The sequence below is a fragment of the Notothenia coriiceps genome, unplaced genomic scaffold (assembly GCF_000735185.1).
Source record: "Notothenia coriiceps isolate Sejong01 unplaced genomic scaffold, NC01 NC01_scaffold00009998, whole genome shotgun sequence".
Classification (NCBI taxonomy): Eukaryota; Metazoa; Chordata; class Actinopteri; order Perciformes; family Nototheniidae; genus Notothenia; species Notothenia coriiceps.
In genome coordinates, this window is record NW_011342699.1 from 602,604 (window position 1) to 620,208 (window position 17,605).

The 17,605-nt window shown below is 39.3% G+C and overlaps 1 protein-coding gene across 1 annotated transcript in view; it reads right to left on the reverse strand.

Annotated features, from left to right (window-relative positions):
* Positions 1–3,702: 3,702 nt before the first annotated feature.
* Positions 3,703–17,605, reverse strand: part of LOC104945766 (ferritin, heavy subunit) — a 19,479-nt gene continuing 5,576 nt past the window's right edge. The window contains exons 6-7 of the mRNA XM_010771484.1: positions 4,449–4,511; positions 3,703–3,707 (exon numbers count right to left, since the gene is read on the reverse strand). Coding sequence (XP_010769786.1) covers positions 3,703–3,707; positions 4,449–4,511 — 68 coding nt within the window. The remainder of the gene's footprint in view (positions 3,708–4,448; positions 4,512–17,605) is intronic.

Here is a 17,605-nt window from a genome sequence, read left to right on the forward strand (position 1 = left end):
ATTTTGATGATCAAACCAGCATACACGTTTGACGTTTCTGGTTCCAGTTGAAGTAAAATGGATTTTGCAGTCTTTTGCATTATTTTCCTTATCATTATATTTTAGAAAAATCGAATTTGAAAACATCACTTGGGTTCTGCATTTTTAAAAGGCAATCCATAATCTGGAATTAAATTATCTTTGAATAGTTGTTTTGATTAGATGTAAACATAAACATTTAGTGTAAATATTTAATATAATATTTGAATATTTATTTTGAGGGAAAATGTTCTTAAACAAAGATGTCTTTTTTTTTTAAATAGACTTTTCGGGCCACAACATCTAACACTATTGCCTTTTGTAATTTGATGAATTAGTTATATTCTATGTGACACATAATGATGTTTTTCCTATACCTGGAGAGGTATCCCTCCTGTTTTTTCTTCATGTATTTGTTTGTATTCTGGTAGAGGCTATATAGATAGGTTTAAACACATTGTACACCCTTCGAAAAACATTTAGGGCTTAAAATTAAAATGTATCCAACTTTCCTTCAAACGTTCTAAAACACTTAAACGTAATTGAATCAGCATGCAGTCAGGTCAGATGTGAGGATGCCTTGAGAAAATGCTTCCAACACACTTCATGTGATTAGCTGTCAATTACAGAATTAACACTTCCTGATTCATGTTGCTAAAAATACATATTTTCACTCTTCCTAAACTAGTAGTGTAAAAACATTTGATATTTGTATGTGTTCTTAAGAACGCAGCCTTTTAAATTCCTCCAGCTTAAACATCCATACAGTAACAGGCGTGTTTTGTGTCAAGGCTTCCCAAGGGTCGGATTTAAGGGAATGATCCATTTCTCTCAACCTTATCAGCTGCATCCCACCCCCCTTATAACAATGCCACTGTGTGCAGCCCCCACGGCCTTGACGCCCACCCCCCCCTTCACCCACATGTGAGATGCTGTTGTGTTGTCTTGTTCCCCCACAGCTGGAGCATCTCCCTCTACACCCCCCCACCCCTCTGCTTTTCCTCCATTCAACCCAAACAACGCCTCCGTTCTTTCAGCCACACTATGCAGATTGTTTTCAGAGGACAAGCAAGAAAGAGAAACAGAGAGAGGCTGCAGGGGACAATGAAACAGCTGGCTATGCTAAAGCAGTTCATTTCGGTATTCTATATTTCTTATCTCATACATGTAGCTCTCTCACTGCATGTGTTGGTGTGCGGGTGTAGCACACTTCTACCAATCTTGCCTGTTGTGTCAATATAACCCTTTTTTTCACAAAGTCACATTAAGGGTCTCACCTGCTGCTTGTGACAAAAGCTACAATTATATTTTAGGATCAAGGTTAGGGTTAGATTTAGTTTAAAGTTTGGTATGTAAAGGTAGAGAGTCTCAGGGGAATGTTGCCAAGTCAAGCAAGGTGCACATAAATGGCAAACACAAGTTGTGTCCCGATTTGAAAATGATGAACTCTGTGGAGGGTTACTAGCCTTCACTTCACTATTTTCTTGTACAGTGTAGCTTCCATTCTTTATCTATATGTGGACAATGATTTATTGATTTTCGGTTACTTGGCGGTAGCAGAACAAGCTGAAAAGAAAAACACTTTCACATTTTCAACAAGTTTTTATACGCCGAACATATATCTTAGCAACATTTTTCAAATTCAGAAGACATGATGCAGCAGCAAAAGCAATACTTTAAATTGATCTGTCCAAATAAATAAATAAAGTTTTTTGTTTTGGGCTAAAACTTCTGAAAACATGTTGTTTCTTTAGCTGCAAGGTGGGATCTATGTTCCCCAGCTCATTATCATTTTCAAATGTTTTATTTTCTCAGCAAAGTTTCTCCCCTGAATATCTAATGTTAAGCTTTGTTCCCTGTTTTGTTTGTCTACCTTGGTCAATATGTTGAGCACTTACAGAGTAACCTCTCCCATTATTTGACCAACTCTCAGGTTGTAGTTCTTCTTTCAGCCAATAGGTGGAGATGTTCATCTTTTTGGATGGAAACGGAAAATCTAAGGAAAGAACTCAAAATGAGGGTGAATGAACCAGGTAAGTAGGATGTATTGGTTGCTATAGACATGCTTTAACCATAGACTGTATAAAGGCTTTAACGGAAACATTACATAGTCAGTCGTACTGTTGACAGCAACTTTGAATAGAATGGGTTACAATACTCCTGTTTTACGGTGCTGAATAAATGAAAGAAAGTGAGCCTACTTTGTTAACTGTGTTTCTGCCCAGCTCTCTCCCTCAGCCAGTGGAAGATCAGCCAGTATCCTTTTCATTTCAATAAACTAAGCAGCTCTGAAGGACAGGCGCCTCTCTGTCACTGCCTGACTGATCATTAATGATAACACACCTATCTCTGTAACCAGCTGTCATATTTTACTTTTTCCAGGGATGGCTGAAGCAAATATATTTTATTTCCTGTTCACTTACAGATTTATGATTAGAACGAGTGAGTATGGTACATAGCCTATCACACGTTGCCTTTTTTCTAAGTGTTTTTGATGTACTTGTAGAGTACAGTGAATGTGTCTTCTGTGGTCAGGCTCGGATCAGTGTTGTCCTGTTGATGCCATGGTTCATTGTCTGTCTGCTGATCTCAATTTCAATCCATAACATGGGATTTAACATCGGAAACTCCACACACATTGGATCTGTTTATACATTTACCATGACACAACTAATGGCATTAATATACTTTAACCATCTCTGTCTAGTAAATGCCCATGTCTATCAAATACTTGACCCAGACCTTATGTTATAATATTTTAGTTTTTTTCTTTTGCAACACAACAGTCTATGGTCCTAACTGAGAGAAGGGACTTTGTTTTGGTTAACCTCAAAGTGACGGTGTTGCACGTTACTGTAACGGAAGTGAGTCTCCACTACTTTTGTGCAGAGCTACATTATTGACAAAGCATTTTTGCTGTATATCAGGTTGTGCAAAGTTAGTCATTGTGACGTTTTACACAGGAACACAAGGGCTAATCACTAAAGTAATGACACAAGCAAGTATTAAAGCCTTTATTGAATGCCGTTATGCACGTTGTTTAGATGCCTGGTAATGCTTGGTAAAACATAGGCCTAATTACAGTGTGTGATTAGCAGAGCGATCTTCGCGTGGCTCAATCAATCAACCGTGGCTGTAATGCAATTGTGTTAACTTTGTTAAAATGGTAGCCAATATTAAACAGCTATCATGTACTAAACCCTTACCTGTGCTGTCCTGTCCCTAATCTCAGAGTGCGCCATTAAAACATTCCCGGGGGATTCAACACCTGTTTATGGTTCCGGGAGGGCTACACCAAGTAGGAGTGAGTAGGGGTGGTGGTAAATACATGTCACATTTATGTTTGGTAGCTTTGTTTTGTTTTGCATGTATTAATTTGTAGGTTAATACATTTATGTTAAGTGTTTTTTCTTTATGTTGAATTATCTTTGAAATGTGTTTCAGTATTTTATCTAAAACAGGTCTGACTATATCACCCCTGTTTTTGGTAGCACCTAAGGGTGGGGAATATAAAATACTGCTCCTTTTGCTTTTGTAATAGTACCTGTGTGTAGTAGTGCGGGCTTGGGAACAGGCCATGCCGCCGAGTGTGTTCTGCCACCAAAATGTAAATCATATAAAATTGATGCCCACATTGTGGGACTACATCTGCGTCTTTACTTTGGGTCTTGACGCCTTCCAAGGTCAGTCTAACAATGACACAGTTAGGCATAATCACAAGCATTGTTTTACTCGTAGTCTTTGTCTTAAATGTAGTCTTAGCTTTTATAATTTTAGCCCGCCTGGCCAGGTTAGTTCCACTATCTTTAGTTTCCATCAGACATTTTATATTAAACTTCAACAGCCATGGTCAATGGCTTTCTTAGATCATGTGGCATCTGAGATTACAAACCGCCTTTCTTCGACAGTTGAATGTCAACATAAATGATAGACAGGTCGGTAAATTACAATATCTGGTGTCATACACAGATAACATCACATGGAGAGACTGGCCTACATTTAAGTCTCCATTTATTTTTGATTGAAAACATATGCCTTCGTAATTAGCATCTCATACGTACGTTTTGAAACACCCGACTGCACTAAGCTTTCCTTTTGTTCACGCTTTTGTCCCTGAATGAAATAAGCCCTGGTTCTCTTTAGGATTTGTTTGAATTATTGATATGGGTGGCATTCATTCAACTGAAACTGTATACTTTGTAATATTGCCTCATCATTAAAATGTTCCTCCAAAGTTAATTTCACAGAAAATAATGGCTTGTTTAGAAAAGATGGATATTGTCTATTAAGGTGGCTGGTTGTCGGAATACATTCATAAATCAATGCGGATGAATACCCGTGAAAAACGTTATTTACAAGATTGATTTTGGACGTATTTAAATTGTTAGACATAATTGTTATTTTCAAATAATTGTTCTGTTCAAATGTACAGTAATAACAGATTGGTAAAGTTGCTTTTCTTGGTGTCTTTAAGTGTCTTCGAATGAAATCACCTTCCTTTCATATGAGTGTAATATTGAATTTAGGCCTAATATCTGAGATGACAGCCTTCTGCACAACAACAAATAGGTTTTAGCCTGCTGTGTAAATGTGTGTTACTACTGATTACTTTTATTGAACATACAGCATTTGACATACAAGTCTCATATTTGTTCATCTATTCTCCAGTAGAGGGCAGAATCGTTTTGATTAACACTTGAGGAGGGACTACACTGATTTAAGTACAAAATAAGTAACATTTTCTTATGTCTTTCAACTTTAGGAGTACAGTATATTTAGTACATACACATACAAATAAATAACCCTCAAGTGTTCTTATGATCTATAAATTGCTTTTAGTTGTTCACAAATCTCTTAGAATACCTGAAATGTACACAAGTAAGAAATACTCTAGGTTGAAAAAGTATTTTTCTATTTGTATTAATTATTTTAATTAGCTTAATTGCATGTGATGTTACCACCACTGATCTTCTGCTCTTTCCGGTGAACCTCTCCGATTTGTATTGTTTTAGTTATCGGCCATTTCCTAACCCACATTCTTTCCAGGTGATTTCTCAGCACGGACAGCCAAAGTTAATATTCAAACCTAATGGCAAGGTCTCCAAAGTAACGAGTTTCAAAACAATTCCCATTTCTGAGGGCCTGCGCTTGAGTGAAGGCCGAGCACACGGAAAAACACTTGTGCATATCACTGATTGTAGGTAAGGCCAGTGTGTGTGCAATTTGCAAGCATTTATATATTTTCATTTTCATCGTATCTCAATGCTTTGTTCTAACATTATCACTCAGGGGATGGTCACATACTGTAAATTAATAAGAGGACAAATGCATTATCTTAATGGTTTTCTGTGCAGGGTCAGCTCGCTACAACTGGACAAAGCGTGGTCATTCTTACCAGTCAGTGACATTGAAACCTGGGCAGTGTTCCACTCTGTTGCTCCTCTTTCATTCACTCTGTTGAGTCCAACTAGTTTAGACCAGCCACTGCTTTCAGCACAAAGTAAAAACCTGTTTAAATCAAACTATCCCACAACTTAAAAGATTCAAATATACCGTCTGTAGGCCTTTTTATTGCATATTTAAAGCATTTTTGAAAGATTTGCATTACTATATAAATGTTGTTAGTCACAGGGCACCTCATGCACAGGTCTTCTTGGGTCAAGCTTTACAGCAGGGGTCTCAAACTCAAGGCCCGGGGGCCAAATCCGGCCTGCGACTTCATTTTATGTGGCCCACAAGAGCTTGCAAAGAATATAATACGTTTATTATACGGTTACATGCCACTTTACAGAAGCAGGTTGCCCATAAACTACATGTCCCACAATGCATCTCGTTTTGTGACATGCGCACTGAAGAGACTTGCAATTATTTGCCCTGGACTTCTGCTTTCAGACGTAGTTAATTACTAAGTTATTATCCTATCTGATAATAATCCAATTCAGAGGCAATAATGTAATATAATACATTATTTTATATATATATTTATATAGTTACAACCGTATATTTATATAGTTACAACCGGCCCTTTGAGTGCAACCTTTATGCGAATGTGGCCCGCGATGAAATTTAGTTTGACACCCCTGCTTTACAGCAAACGGCCCCAAGATAAATCAGACATTCACAAATGAATTAAAAAAAAGAAGTAATTTCTGTTTCTTGGAATTATGTAGTGTTTTCCTATTATTTTTCTTGTAAAATACAAAACGAAATTAGTGGGGGCAATCTTTGGGTGAAGTTGCTTGACAACCTACCCCCCCCCAGTGAAGTGTCTGTGGAGCTCCGCCCCCTCAGGGTAGAGTTACCTGCAGAGTCACCTGTCACTCCTCAGCAACTGTGTCAATGCAAACCGGCAACAAACACCTGCGCTGTCACTCTGACTCACAAACACAGGACGACTACTTTACAGTCCAGGAATTCATCGGTTTTACTTCAAAACAAGCGGCTGCAAATATCTACAGTTTCCTGCGGAGTTTCCTGTCCTGTCGGCATGTGATGGCAGGCTGAAGCTTCCGGCGCTGTCTCAACCACTGCTGTCATTCTGAGCATCCCGTCCCGAAAACACCACTGTGAGTTCATACGAGGGGTAAAATGTATACTGTCGCTTTCTTTTTGTCTGTTTACCTTCGTTGTTTTCTTTATTGTTATGCGCATACATTTGATTCCCACTTGACAAATCTGAACACAAGTTCCACTCACTGACAGAAGTTTCATCATCCAGGAGCTGGAGTTGCCTAATCGATGTTAACGTTTTAAAATTATGTTTTTGAGAGATTTAATGACTTCATTGTGGTTCAAAATAGGTTGCATTGTTTTTTTATATAGATTATCTTTTATGAAATATATTTTGTGTTATGAAATCTCTCTTAATAGATATTAAATATCAGCACTAAAACGATATGTTTTGTGATCAAGGCTGCAGTTTTCAAGCTACTTGGAAATTGTAACTTCGTAACACTTGGTTCTGCTTGTTGCAGGAGAGCAGAAAACAACATGATGCTGTACCATACATTTAATTCTGATGTCACCCTCAGCCTTAATGACATAATTTTAACCTGTAATGAGAGGACTGGGCTTTCATTTGGGTTCTCTAAGTTTAGGAATAACCTCAAGACTACACAATTACCACTAACATTAGAAACAGTCATCAATGTGATTATTTCACAGTCTTGTCAGTAGTGTTTTGTCCTGACACTGATTGTTGTTCTCGAAGTGTTGAGAGATTTATATGGATGTTATGTGAAGTAAAGGGATCTGATGCATGTGACCTGATTTCAAACTGTGCTGGTTCTCTGTGCCCAGATAAGGAAAACTTTATACCCGGAATGTATCTGTAAAATCATCAACAGATCTCGAAACAGTGTAGGCCTACTTTGATTCAGCCAGATGACTGCATGGCGCATGAAATAAAATACAAGCCGATAACCATTTTTATCTTACAAAATGCTTACTCAAGAACATAAAGCAAAGTTCTGATTATTCATATCAGAGCGATATCATGTTATTGAGACACATTAAATAAGCTATCAGAGTCAGTATTTTTTTTGTAGTATAACAATGCCAGAAATGTGTGTGAGCCTCATGTGACCTCATATTCTCCTGACCCAATAGTCTGTGTTTTGTGCAATGTCATTGTGAAGTGAACATTTGGATAACATTTAATGGACACTTGCCTGACTTCATGTCAGCAGTGATTCTTGTTAGTCTTTATTACTGTTCTCTAAAGTCCTCAGTTTAAGCTTTAGGTCTGTAGATGTATTTCAATTTTTTGTCAGAGCACTTTTTGTTGGGAGACTAAATGTTTAGTGCTCCTTTGCTCTTACAGAGTTATTATGTAGCATTAACGTGTTTTAGACTTCCTGCTCAGAGTCTTTGACATGTTTACACTTGAAGCCAGATTGTTGTCATCCAAAACAGCGATCGTGAGATCCTGTGAGCACAAACTCTGACTTCACAATCCATATCCAGTAAAAAAGATGTTGTCATGTATTGGTCAGGGTTGCTAAACTTGAAGGTTGAAAGTTGTAGTATAACCAGAGATGATCTGATATGTCACATTGATTTATGATATTGTTATTGATGTATATAAAGACTGATATTTTGCACTTGTTTTTGAGGATGATTAGATGATGTGTAATGATCCAAAATTATACTCAACATTTGAAAAAAGATGGGGCTGAACCAGGATTCAGAAGTAATCGCTTTTACTTTCCTCACTCTCAAATGATTTGTTGTCACAGGAGGCAGCCTACATATGACTTACCTTACTTGTCTCACCTCATTCCATTCAAGTATGGAGATCAAATTAAATAACCAGGAATGTATGAGTCTACGTCTAAAACAAGCCTTTGCACACTTCAATTGAATGTAATTGTAGTTCTTCCACCAAGTGATTACATCTGAATAAAGGGTTGACAGTATTGAACAATAAGCCCCTGAAGCTGATTGGAAAAGAGGTGTGTGCAGAGCCTCTCGTCATGAGGGTGACAACACATGACACCTAGCCTGTCCTGCTCCGGCTTTACCTCCCTCCTGAAACCTGGCTGCGGGCCAGAGCTGGGAACAATAGCACGTAGGGATGATGGCTAGAGAGATAAGGACAGAAAGAGGAAGTCTATCTTTTCTGCAGGCATACTAATGTAAATGGTAAAAGGATTTGTTTTATTTGCCTGTTTGCATATAGTATATATCAGCGAACTACATGTGTGGATCTGAAATCAGAATCGTACTTTGTTTGCATTTACTTTGGTTACTATCTGAGAAAGCTGTTGTTGTGATTTAGCCTCTCTTTGCTGCAGGAGTTATGAGCGGGTTATCTGCAAAGGGCAATTATGTTTATGATCTGCTGCGTAGATAAGCTTGAGTGACCGCACCTCACCTGTAACCTACATCTTTAATACACCATTTTAATCTAATTTACTTTTACTTTTATTTTGTCTCATAACGCTGTGATGTGCACGTAGTAAGACTCTGGTTGGAAGACTACTGCGGGAGGCATGCTCAGTGTCATAAGGTCACTATCCTGCCGCTTGTTTTTGCAGGACACTTAAAAGGTGACATAGGATCCAAACTCCAATTAATAATACAAACCGAACAGGTTGCCTAAAGGGATACATGGTCCTTTGGAATCTAAAACTCACCCAAGGTAGAAGGTGATTATTATCACCAGTGTAAGCACAATTCACTTTAACGTATGACCACTTATTATTGGTTGTATAATATAAATAATAGTTCGGAAACCAATCAGAGCCCAACTTGTTGTGTAACTGCCCCTTAGGGTCCATGGGTGTTTAGCCACGTTGTGCTGCGGACCTGATTACATAACCTTGTCACAACATGCCTTGACAGACAAGTCAGACGGAAGGTGTGGGAGGGTTCAGTTCTCTCATTTCCTGCTCCCGTTAGCAGATTTAAATGTAGCACTTGATGTTAATGATGAAATACTGAGCATTGCTGACTCTAAAACCGACCAAATGAATTAATAGCAGCTACGCAGATATAGTCATCAACATAAAGTGGATCTTATTACACAGCACATATCAGCCTGCTGTCTGCCTTTGTCCCAGAGAATTCCCCTGACTACCAGCAGTCCAGGGCCGACACCTGGCTCCACACAGTGGAAGAACAAGCTGTTTAGTAGACTACGCCTCAACGTTTCCTACCTTCTACAACCTTGATGTGGTCCATTTGGCTTTATAAGCTTTAATCAACAAACCGAAATGAGACAGAGAGAAAGAGAGACAAAGGGAAGAATAGCTGATTCAACAGGCTTTTAAAGTTCTTAAAGGATAAATAATAAATGTTTGTTTGGGTGGAAACCAGCCACCTCCCTCTCTCAGTCACTCATTTACACCCACTCTCTTCCTTTATCTGATTTTAATCCTCTCTGTTTCTGTCCTCAGGTGGATGTCTTAAATCATGAGTGCCCAGGGACCTCCGTCGAGCCAGGCCAAGTGAGTGTCGCACACCTTTCTGCTTCCCCACACATGTATACCTTTCTGTGTTACTGTCACACATGTGAGGAAGAATCACTAACCTAGTATGTAGAAGGTGGTGTGGGTCAGGGACCTCGGGCACAGAGCGGCTCTGTTGAGAATTGTTTGCTTTGCCTGGGCTCATGGCTCTCCCTCCATGCCCCGCACACATCCTCTCTCTCTCCCTCCTCTCTCCCTTTTCCACTCTCGCTCTCTTTCCCCGGCTGGTCCATATGCTCAGAATCTCAGGCTAATCTCACCCAGTGCTGGACAGTCTGCTCTCTCCATATATCACTCCTATTTTGTGGGCAAAGGTTCATGAAAGTAACAGTGTGGGAGTTTCAGAGGGTTTGATGAAGAGCATGAAGCGTAACCCCGTCTCCTCTTCTTGTCATTTCAGTGGAGTGGCCAGATCGGACAGCAAGATCAGCGCCAAGGCCCTCTATGGTGAGTGACTGCATGGAGCTGGGAAGTTACTTTCTTTGTCAGAGGGAGTATTTCATGTTGGCTTGTTTTCAAGACTTTGCCTTTACATGCCCTTCACCTGCAGTAACACCTGCCCTTCTTTTTGTGGCATGAGTCAACACAGACTGTTTACGGTTGACAGCTCATGATTAAGGAGATTGTAACTCTTAATTGTCAAGAAATAGTTTTAGGAACACTTCCTCTATGTTGAATGGTATTCGATGTGTTGTTCACCACCCATTATTCTTGCTTTACTTAGGAAAAACAATATTCTACAATTGTGTTATTGTCAAAAAAAATCCTATGAAATGATATTAACAATTATTTTCATCTACTTATGAAAGCCAGAGACAGAACTACATTTCTGTCTAAAAACTAAAAAAGCTTAAGTAGTTTACTGTTTATTTTTGACTCAATCCCATCGTCCTGGGACGTTAATATTCTCTTAGGCACCAATTGTGTATTGATCCCCATTTGAAAATAGTCTCCAACAAATACACTATTCACTCTCGTTTGAGTTTACACATTTTTTAAATTAAGCTAAAGTACATTTAAGACTCACTTAAAATGTAAATCACCCATCTTTGTCAAATATAAAGCCAGCTCTGGTGACATCTTTCCAAACTGTGAACAGTCAATCTGTGTGGATCAGCACTTATTGATTTGATCCACACAACTATATTTCATTTTTATGCGGATAACTTGTCAGGATATCCAGCACGGTCTCCTTGCAGCTTGTTGCTGCAGCCCCCGGGCTCGCAGGACTATCACACTCCTCTCCCCAAAACACACACACTGATAAGAGGGGGCCAAGGTCCTGCTGACACCTCTGTCAGACACTGAGTAACATGGGAGGGGGGGCCGAAACCACCAGAGGTTTGTGCTTAACCTCCAGAGCATGCTTGGATTTGTAGCATCAGGCTTTTGGTTGTGTGTTTGCAGTCACATTAGCAGATGTATTATCATGCTGTCTGGCTCTCAGTATTTGTGGTTATTTTGAGTCAAAAAAATATATGTTTGTGTTATTATAGGGCTCCATTTATATCGTCAGGCTGCCTCACTGATCTTTCATCGATGTGATGTAATTCAGAAATACTGTTATGACTTGACTATGACTGGCATAACATTACATTTTATTTTAGCATGTTGCATACTTTTGCTAGGGCGTGTATGTGTATGTGTGTGTGTGTGTGTGTGTGTGTGTGTGTGTGTGTGTGTGTGTGTGTGTGTGTGTGTGTGTGTGTGTGTGTGTGTGTGTGTGTGTGTGTGTGTGTATTTTAGACTAAAATGTGCTCTGTTGCACTAAGAGGGAGTGTAGGGTGTGCCTGTTTTTAATGTGTGGTTGGAACAGGGTGGGGATGCCCGTGATTTGCAGGTGAATAAAAGGCGCATTGAAAGTGGACAGGAAGAGGCGGACTCCCTTCTGGTCCTCCCTGCGCTGCCTCAGACATTAGCTCACTGGCTCCGGCCAGCACCTCCTTCCACTCTGCCCACAGAGAGGAACATTGTACAGCATATGATAGGTCCAGATAGAAACCTAAAGTATGAAGGGACAATCTGCTCCCGTGCATGGCTGCACTGTTCCAAATATAGATTGGCTTCAAATGACGCATTATGGTATTGTAGCGATGCAACATGTTCCCAAAGCATCTGACTGTGCACCTTGTTGTCTATACAATATGTTTGTCCTGCAACTCATCCAAATAGCCACAGAACACACCCACTCAAATAACCTGCTGTAGTATGTGTGACCAGGCTCTGCTGTTTTTCATTGGCTGGTCTAATCTGGTGTGGCAGATGGTCCCCACTACCTTCTGACTGCAGGGTGATAGCAGCAGGCCTGTCCCAAACCTGGGCACCATAACAGTAGGAGATATTTGGATAGATAAAGGTCTGCTGCTGAATAAACAGGTAGAGTAACAACAGCTAAAGTCCCTGCCCAATCTCCCTTATGCAAAGCTCCTCGTCCTTCACACCGTGCAGTGCAGGACACAACTGATGCAAATGATGCACAGGTCCTCCCACCTGATGTGTTATCAGCAGGTTCAGGGCAGAGAGGTGCCACATCAGATTCATCATCCCTGGACTTCAGACCCTCCATCAGCTTTATTAAGTTTCTCGGTTTATTGTTGAGGAACAGGTCTCTGTCAGGTAAAATGTGTTTTGGCTAAATTACTGAAATATTAGGTGGAAAATCTCACCTTGACCTCATCCTACCTTTTGAAGTCTGTGTATGTTTGTCCGTGTATGGATCCAATACCTAGTGTCATTTCTATTGCTATTAAAGCAGAGTTATTAGTGTTTTTTTAAAGATAAATACTGGTACGTGCAGCGGATCTTACTTTCCTTGTTTAGATTTGCTTTTCATATATTTGAGAGGACCTCTCTGTTGGCTGTGATGTGTGTTGAGGTCATACTTTCTGGCGACATGCGGCCAAATCTTTGTGTACACAGCAGCACACTCCTTATTGTTTGAGTCGTCGGGGTGGCTCATTCAGCCTTTTGATGTTGCGATACAAGATTTTATTCTTTTTCATTAAACAAACAACATTTGCAAACACTTCAGTTTCGTGACATTATATCCACTGTCTTTGTTTTGGGTGTAGTCATTTTAGATACCAGATCTCAGTCTAAAGAGCAGTTAAAGCTGAGGTCATATGGATAGATTGATCTCGGCCATGTATTGGTTTGATAGTCCGCCAAGCAGCCATGTTTATCTCTGGTCAATGACTCTGGAGAGCTCTGAGGATCTGACCATCTGCAGCTAAGTGGCTTTTCTTGCAAGCTGTTGCAGAGCTGTGAATTGATTGGCATAAATGAAAGGCCATCAATAAGTCATGGGGCGAGCTCAACTTTCAGTACGACACATGACGCTTATGTTTCACCTGTGGAAAGCCAAGCAGGAAGGAATCAGCCGAGAGGAAATAGCAGGAATTTACTAGCGTAATTTAGACACCGCATGGACGAAAAGATGCTGAGAACACGAAAGAGTTCTCATTAAAGAGTCCGAGCCAAATCCAGGATGTTAAAACCTCGCTGAATCATCAACAAATGGAAAATATTAACAAATGGTTAACACGTATTTTTTCAATTGTCAAACAAACAGCAGAGCTTTCGTTTCACCATAAAGCACATCTAGTGAAATGAGACTGAACGACTGTGTGGAGAAAAAAACCTGTGTGGCATCAGCTTGTTGACTTTATTGGGTTGGGGACAGAAAGAGATCTGATACGAGATCTGGCGGATAGGAACATGTTCTCATTAAGCAGTAATTGTTACCTGCGGACTATTCATCTGGTAAATAGGTCAATGGGCACATTGGCACACTCATTAGCGTTGGCCTGTTGAAAGAAAATGGCCTCAGCCAACAGTACATGCACTGCAGTGAATACTGGCATCTTTAAGGTGACATTATTTAAACTCTTAATGGGTCGCCACGTAGTTTAAAATCTCAATCTTTCAAGCCGCTATAATTGATTTCTTTATTATTCTTTCTTTAAAATGTGGCAATGTACACCAACCAGCAGAAAGAAGAATAGTTAGCAACTCACTTGTGAACATTGTGAAGCATTTAGCTGCTTTAAAGAGACATATCTCACTGGAGTTGGTAAAGAGCTATAAGAGAGTAAATGTTGGTCCAACATTCATCAGGTGGACAGAAACGCGACTGCGAATGAATGATAATGTTGCTCCGTAACTGCTGGATGTGTAAATAAGCAATTGTTTGCCTACTACTCCACCATATAAACTAACTTTATAGGTGATTGTATCAATATTGTGTTACTGCTGGATTTATAAATGGACCAGATGTGCTTTTTAGAGTGCGTATGTAATTTATTTTATTTTTTTTGTTTTGTCACCATACCAAATATCTTATGTCTTAAAACATGTCTTGAGTGCATCTTTATTTGGCGGAGTGTTCTGGCATCATTGTCATCTCTATTAAAAACAGTGGTAGCACTGACAACAATAATTTACTACATGCACCATGCTGCTTACCACGACACTCTCACCTGCGTCTATTATATATTTTTGTACCAGCTTGAAGTTTATGCATGTCAATTTATAATTATGTGCCCCAGACGAGGAAGTGCACTGAGGAAGCATGGTGCTTTCGAGAAGTTACATCAACGTTCTTTGACCCTGCAGTAAATCTCTGCCTCTAATTGGTGCCCAGATAAGGCAAGATTTAATGCCAGCCTGGCTAGCAAACAAGTTAGAGGGGCACATCAAGTCATATAACCTTTATGATATGAGATGTGTTCATTAAAACCTAAGAATGGGGTTTTCATTTGACCTTGGACACAAAATGTATCACAGGTGGTTTTCATATTTGGAGTATATACAGTATACTGTAGGTATTCATTTATTGAAGAGAAAATATGCTGTTGTTTTAACTGCATTTTTGTAAAATACACTTTAAAATACCCTCTAAATGATCACCTTATTATACATGCAATACTTACGTGATTATCATTTCACATAACAGTGTCATTGAGTGGGAGTCTCCAGTTGAACCATGAAAACAAACGCATTACGTGTTCTTATGACTTCCTTATTGCCCTGCTGGGTCTCTTCAGTGTGTTCGACATTAGAGCTTCATTTCTTTTGTTGGGTCTGCTGAAACGTGCAACATGTGGAGTTTAGGTCAGTGTCACTGTTACCTGTTTACATAGTTATATTGACAGTAAGATCGCAGGCGGACTTGTTGGATTTTCACTTTTTATGTCTTTTTTTCTTATCAACAGAACAGAGGAAAAAGTACTCCAACTCCAATTATATAATGCAAGAGACGTCGCAGTATCATGTCGAGGTAAGATCTGCTCCTTATGTGTTTATCTAAAGATTAAAGTTATATTTATAGGGCTGCAAAATATTATTATTTCATTATCGATCAATCTGCAGATGTATTTCTAAATCCACCAATTTATCAAATAAAAGAAAAGATGGAAAATGGTAAAACATTTCCATGAAGCAGCTTTAAATGTCATGTTTTGTCCTCTTAAAACTCATATGTATTTAGTTAAATATGACATAACAACTGAGAAAAGCTGTATTTCTCCACATTTGAGAGCCCGGAAATGAAAACAAATCTTTGATTTAATCAGCGTTGTAGCTTCAATTGTTTGTTGTATTTTTGAGCGTTCCTGTTTTTTTTCAAAATAGTTTTGAAAAAAGCACAACGTAGATGAATAAAGTATTCAAGCTGATGCACTGCATATATAATCCATGTTATTATAACTGGAAGTAAATGGCACTTAAACACACTTTATATTTATTCGTTTTTTTTCTATAGGAAATCTCATTTGAATTTCACCTTTTATTATTCTATATAGTTACATTTTTTGATTTACTATTCCATATAATTGACTGTAATATAAAATAATAATCATTGATAGTGAATTTTAACATATTTATATAAATGAGCAACTTAGATAAAAAGTGTAGTTCTCTTTCTGATATTCCAGTAGTTTTAAACCTCATACGCATTATGTCTCTAAACTGAATCCAGCCGTAGATCTTAGTTTCATTCCTCCCTCCACGTTCCCTTTCATACTGTACACAGCCAAAAAATGACAACAACCCAAAAAATGATAGAAAAAATCTTGTACCTGAGGTTTACAACTGTACAGATTTATAATTTAAAATGGGTAATTGAACCTCATGATAAAAAGAAAAAAGCACTTACCCTAAGTGATGGTTTATTGTTCTTCTGGCCAGAGATAAAAGTTGACACAGTCGTTAATGTCTTGATTGCATCTCATGTACGGGAAGGTTTGATAATAAAGCAATAAGGACTCTGGGCAGAGATGTGCGTTGGGTCAGGGATAGCGTTAGTCCTGTGTCCGTGCAAATTGTATTTCTTTAGAGGCCTGCCATTATCACACATGGGCAGCTAATCCTCAAAATAACAGCCAAGCTGGCAGCATAGAGCCATATAAATGCCAAGTATTTTTAGAGGTGGCTGATCTAAATACAGCCAACAGTTTATGAAATAGTTTGGCATTTTGGGAAATATATTATCCTTATTTGCTTTCTTGCTGAGATTTAGTAGAGAAGATGTGTTACTTAAAACAACAGCTAATGAGTGAGTTTAAGATCTTTTTCAGCCAGCTGTTTCCCATAGTGTTTAGTCTTTTTGATAAGCTAAGCTAGCAGGTTGTGCTAATTTTTCTCATCTTACTCTCTGCAAGAAAGGCAATATGTATAATTCCCAAAATATCAAACTATAACGTAAGCGTTATTTAAATGTGCATTTTGTCAATCCAATTTTCTAAAGCACACATTTCCTACTTTCTAGAGAGCCATTGTGTTTTAATTCACCTCACAACCAATCGTTTTCCTTTACCGACTCTTTGTTTCCTCATCAGCATCTTTCTACGTTCATTATGGACAAGACAGAGTCCATCGTCACAGTGGACGATGCCGTCAAGAAACTAGACTTTCTGGACTCAAAAGACAAAATCTGGACCCAGGAGATGCTCCTGCAGGTCACTGACAAGGCGGTCCGGCTGCTGGACTGTGACACACAGGTACTGCTTCACTCTGTCCACACACTAAGTACATAATCGCAATATGTTCACATGTAATAAGATTCACATGTAATAAGATTCACATTTACAGTCATGTGTTTGCGAACACATAACTTGAAGGTGGGGTAGCTCATTTTGGAGAAACCAGCTCGAGTGCGCTAGAATTTGAAAGTACACAGCCGGAAAAAATCTGCCACTTCCTTACAGTGCCCCAAGAAGACATATGAGGTAGGCAGCGAATAGCTTGGAGGAGAGCGGGGAGGGGGGGGATTTGCGGTGCGGATCTTGTGCGGTGTGTTTTGGGTAGCGAGATGTGGTGTGGGGGGGCGGGGGGGGAGAGGAGCTGGTGGTGGGGGGGGGGGGCGAGCGTCTGTGGGGTGGGGTGTTAAAAACATATAAGGTAGCTTACGAGATTGTAGGGCTATCGTTATTATAAGACTTCACGAAACTGTTTTTGGTATCTTTTTACAGTAGACACTTTCGGCATCATACGATTTTTCGTGTCTGTTTAGTAAAATCCGGGCGGGCCGATTTTATTGACCTACCGGATGACGGACTAGTCGAAGGTAGACACGTGGTTTGAATGAGCAAGGGAGTAACTAGTACACGGGTAAGGCA